This window comes from Dipodomys ordii, unplaced genomic scaffold, assembly GCF_000151885.1.
Source record: "Dipodomys ordii isolate 6190 unplaced genomic scaffold, Dord_2.0 Scaffold161, whole genome shotgun sequence".
Classification (NCBI taxonomy): domain Eukaryota; kingdom Metazoa; phylum Chordata; class Mammalia; order Rodentia; family Heteromyidae; genus Dipodomys; species Dipodomys ordii.
Genome location: NW_012267377.1, coordinates 3,482,063 through 3,485,146, shown reverse-complemented (window position 1 = coordinate 3,485,146; position 3,084 = coordinate 3,482,063). Strand labels below are relative to the sequence as shown.

General features: G+C 43.9%; 1 protein-coding gene across 1 annotated transcript; it reads left to right on the top strand.

Annotated features, from left to right (window-relative positions):
• The first annotated feature begins 714 nt into the window (after positions 1–714).
• LOC105998311 (chromosome unknown open reading frame, human C7orf25) lies at positions 715–2,559 on the top strand. The gene is made up of 2 exons (XM_013032997.1): positions 715–832; positions 922–2,559. The coding sequence occupies exon 2, from the start codon at positions 943–945 to the stop codon at positions 2,197–2,199; it is 1,257 nt and encodes a 418-aa protein (XP_012888451.1). The 5' UTR covers positions 715–832; positions 922–942; the 3' UTR covers positions 2,200–2,559.
• The last annotated feature ends 525 nt before the right edge of the window (positions 2,560–3,084 follow it).

Sequence of the window (3,084 nt, the reverse complement as noted above, 5' to 3'; positions counted from 1 at the left end):
CGCCCGGGCCTTTTAAACCGCGCCGGGCTGACGTCAGAGGCCGCCCCGGCGTCCAGCCGGAGAACTCCGGCCGGGAGACCACCGGACCCCAGGGAGACCCTGGATTCGGGCCAAGCTTCGAGCGGGTGCCGGCGTGGATTTCACTCGTGTACTTCGCGATGCCAGGGCCTTGAGATGCGGGGGGGCCCCCCCTTCCCCGCCGCCCTCGCCCCAGGCAATGGGCTACACCACCGGCCCTAATGCAAGCCAGTGATGTTTCTTTTAAGTTTTTCTTGGCGGTGGGGATCAAACCCTGGGCTTTGTGCATGATAGATAAACATTCTATATGAGTTATATCTCCAACCTTTGCTTGATATTTTTAAGTATTTTTTCTTGATATTCTGAATTTTAAAAAAAATGTAAAAAGTTTAACTGAAGCCCAGCGCTGGTGGCTCGTGGCTCACGCCTTTAATCCTAGCTACTCGGGAGGCTGTGATCTGAGGAAGGTGGTTCAAAGTCCCGGCAGGGACTCCAAAAGCCCAGAAGTAGAAGTGGTAGAGTGCTCACCTTGAGCAAAACAACACGGACAGTGTCCAGGCCTTCCCTGAGTGAAAGCCCTATGACCAACAACAACAAATTTAATTGAACAGAAAAGTCTGGTACTAGAAATAAGGGACTTTTTATCTATCTTCCTTCATTTTCTCCTTCTCACTTGCTGTGGACTCCATAGTTTTCTGAAGACATGAAGGTCCGAAGTGTGTTGAAATCCATCATATTTTAAGGTAGACTTCAAAAGTTTCCTTTTGCTATCAAAGGAAGGAGTTGCCCCAGAATCAGGCACACAGAAGCCCAGGTTCGTAGACTCAGCCTTCATAAGCTTTGTTGCTGTGTTGTAGTTCATCATTTTGCAAGAATGTTCCAATTTGTCTTGTCTTATCTTAGGAAAGGAATAATGCTGCCAGCATGTCTGCACACTCCATGCTCTGTGAACGGATCGCCATAGCCAAGGAGCTGATCAAGAGAGCAGAATCACTTTCCAGATCAAGGAAAGGTGGGATTGAAGGTGGTGCAAAACTGTGCAGCAAATTGAAGGCAGAATTGAAATTCTTACAGAAAGTCGAAGCCGGGAAGGTGGCCATTAAAGAATCCCATTTGCAAAGTACCAATCTGACCCACCTAAGGGCCATTGTGGAGTCAGCGGAGAACCTGGAAGAAGTTGTTAGTGTCCTCCATGTGTTCGGCTACACGGATACCTTGGGAGAAAAGCAGACTCTGGTGGTGGATGTAGTTGCAAATGGTGGTCACACTTGGGTGAAGGCCATTGGCAGGAAGGCAGAAGCGCTGCATAACATCTGGCTGGGCCGAGGCCAGTATGGTGACAAAAGTATCATTGAGCAGGCTGAAGACTTCCTCCAGGCCAGTCACCAGCAACCAGTGCAGTATAGCAATCCTCACATCATCTTTGCATTCTACAACAGCGTCTCCAGCCCCATGGCAGAGAAGCTGAAAGAAATGGGCATATCTGTGAGGGGCGACATTGTAGCTGTGAACTCCCTGTTAGATCACCCTGAGGAGCTCCAGCCGAGTGAAAGTGAGTCTGATGATGAAGGCCCAGAACTTTTACAGGTGACCAGAGTTGACCGAGAAAATGTGCTTGCAAGTGTTGCATTTCCCACTGAGATTAAAGTTGATGTGTGTCGAAGAGTCAATCTGGACATTACTACTCTAATCACTTATGTATCTGCCCTCAGCTATGGAGGCTGTCACTTTATCTTCAAAGAAAAAGTGCTCACAGAACAAGCAGAGCAGGAGAGGAAAGAGCAGGTTCTACCTCAGCTGGAGGCCTTTATGAAGGACAAGGAGTTGTTTGCCTGTGAATCTGCTGTCAAGGATTTCCAGTCCATTCTAGATACCTTGGGAGGACCAGGGGAGAGGGAGAGGGCCACCATGCTAATTAAGCGAATCAGTGTGGTGCCAGACCAGCCTTCTGAGCGTGCCTTGAGACTAGTGGCCAGTTCAAAAATCAATAGCCGTTCATTAACAATTTTTGGGACAGGAGATACCCTGAAAGCCATCACCATGACTGCAAATAGTGGTTTTGTCAGAGCTGCAAACAACCAGGGTGTTAAATTCAGTGTGTTTATCCACCAGCCCAGAGCACTCACTGAGAGTAAAGAGGCTGTAGCCACCCCCTTACTGAAAGATTACACAAATGACTGAACACTAACTAAAAATTGTCATAGAAATAAGTTATTTATACCAAAGGCTGGCCTTCCCTTTATTGAGGGGAATAAAAGAGGTTTATAGTAAAAAATGGTACTTAGAACCAGTAGAATTTTTTTGTGTGTGTTATCTATATTTGAAGTAAATAATCTCTTAAAGTAGAAAAAGCACAAGAGATAACTTTATCAAGCTTCATTGCAGTTAGAAACAGAATACATCATCAAGGCTTTTAGCCATCTTGTGATAGGTTAGTTTGATTCAATAGGGTTGTAAAAACCCCTATAGCTAATCACAGTTCGTGGAATCTGGCTACACTGTGCTGTCTTGTGTTCATTAAATATCTGGAGAAAACTGCAACCTGGTTTTTCATTGTATTGGTTTTATCCCTTGATGTAGGTTGAGACTGGGAAGACAAAAGTTGGTCATTTTTAGATTCTAAAGGTAATAATCCATTATGAATGAAAAGACATGTACTTGATTGCTATGTGGCAGGCACAGTCTGGTGAGTAGGCTTATGAATTCATGATACAGAGAAGTGAAAATTGTGGCTATGAATACTGTAAATCTGTTGATATACTTTTGTGAAAAGGAAAGTCTTACATTGTACTTGAGTTAAAATATCAATTTGAATAAATTAGGAAAGAGGTTATATAGAATATTTTTTGGAAATCATATTTTATTCAATTTAACGCAAACAGCCACATAGAACAAATCTTCAAATTATGAATAGTACTTTTCCATTTCCATTTGTAGGTGACAGCTGCATCCGTTACCCCATGAAATAGTGCTGAGAGTATCTGTGCCACTGTGTAATACAGGTTGTCATTAAAAAAATTATATGACTTCATTGTACTCAGTGCTTTATTAAACTGCAATAGAACA

Excerpts from the sequence above, each read along its gene's own strand:
- LOC105998311 (XM_013032997.1), top strand. The coding sequence starts at position 943 with ATGTCTGCACACTCCATGCTCTGTGAACGGATCGCCATAGCCAAGGAG.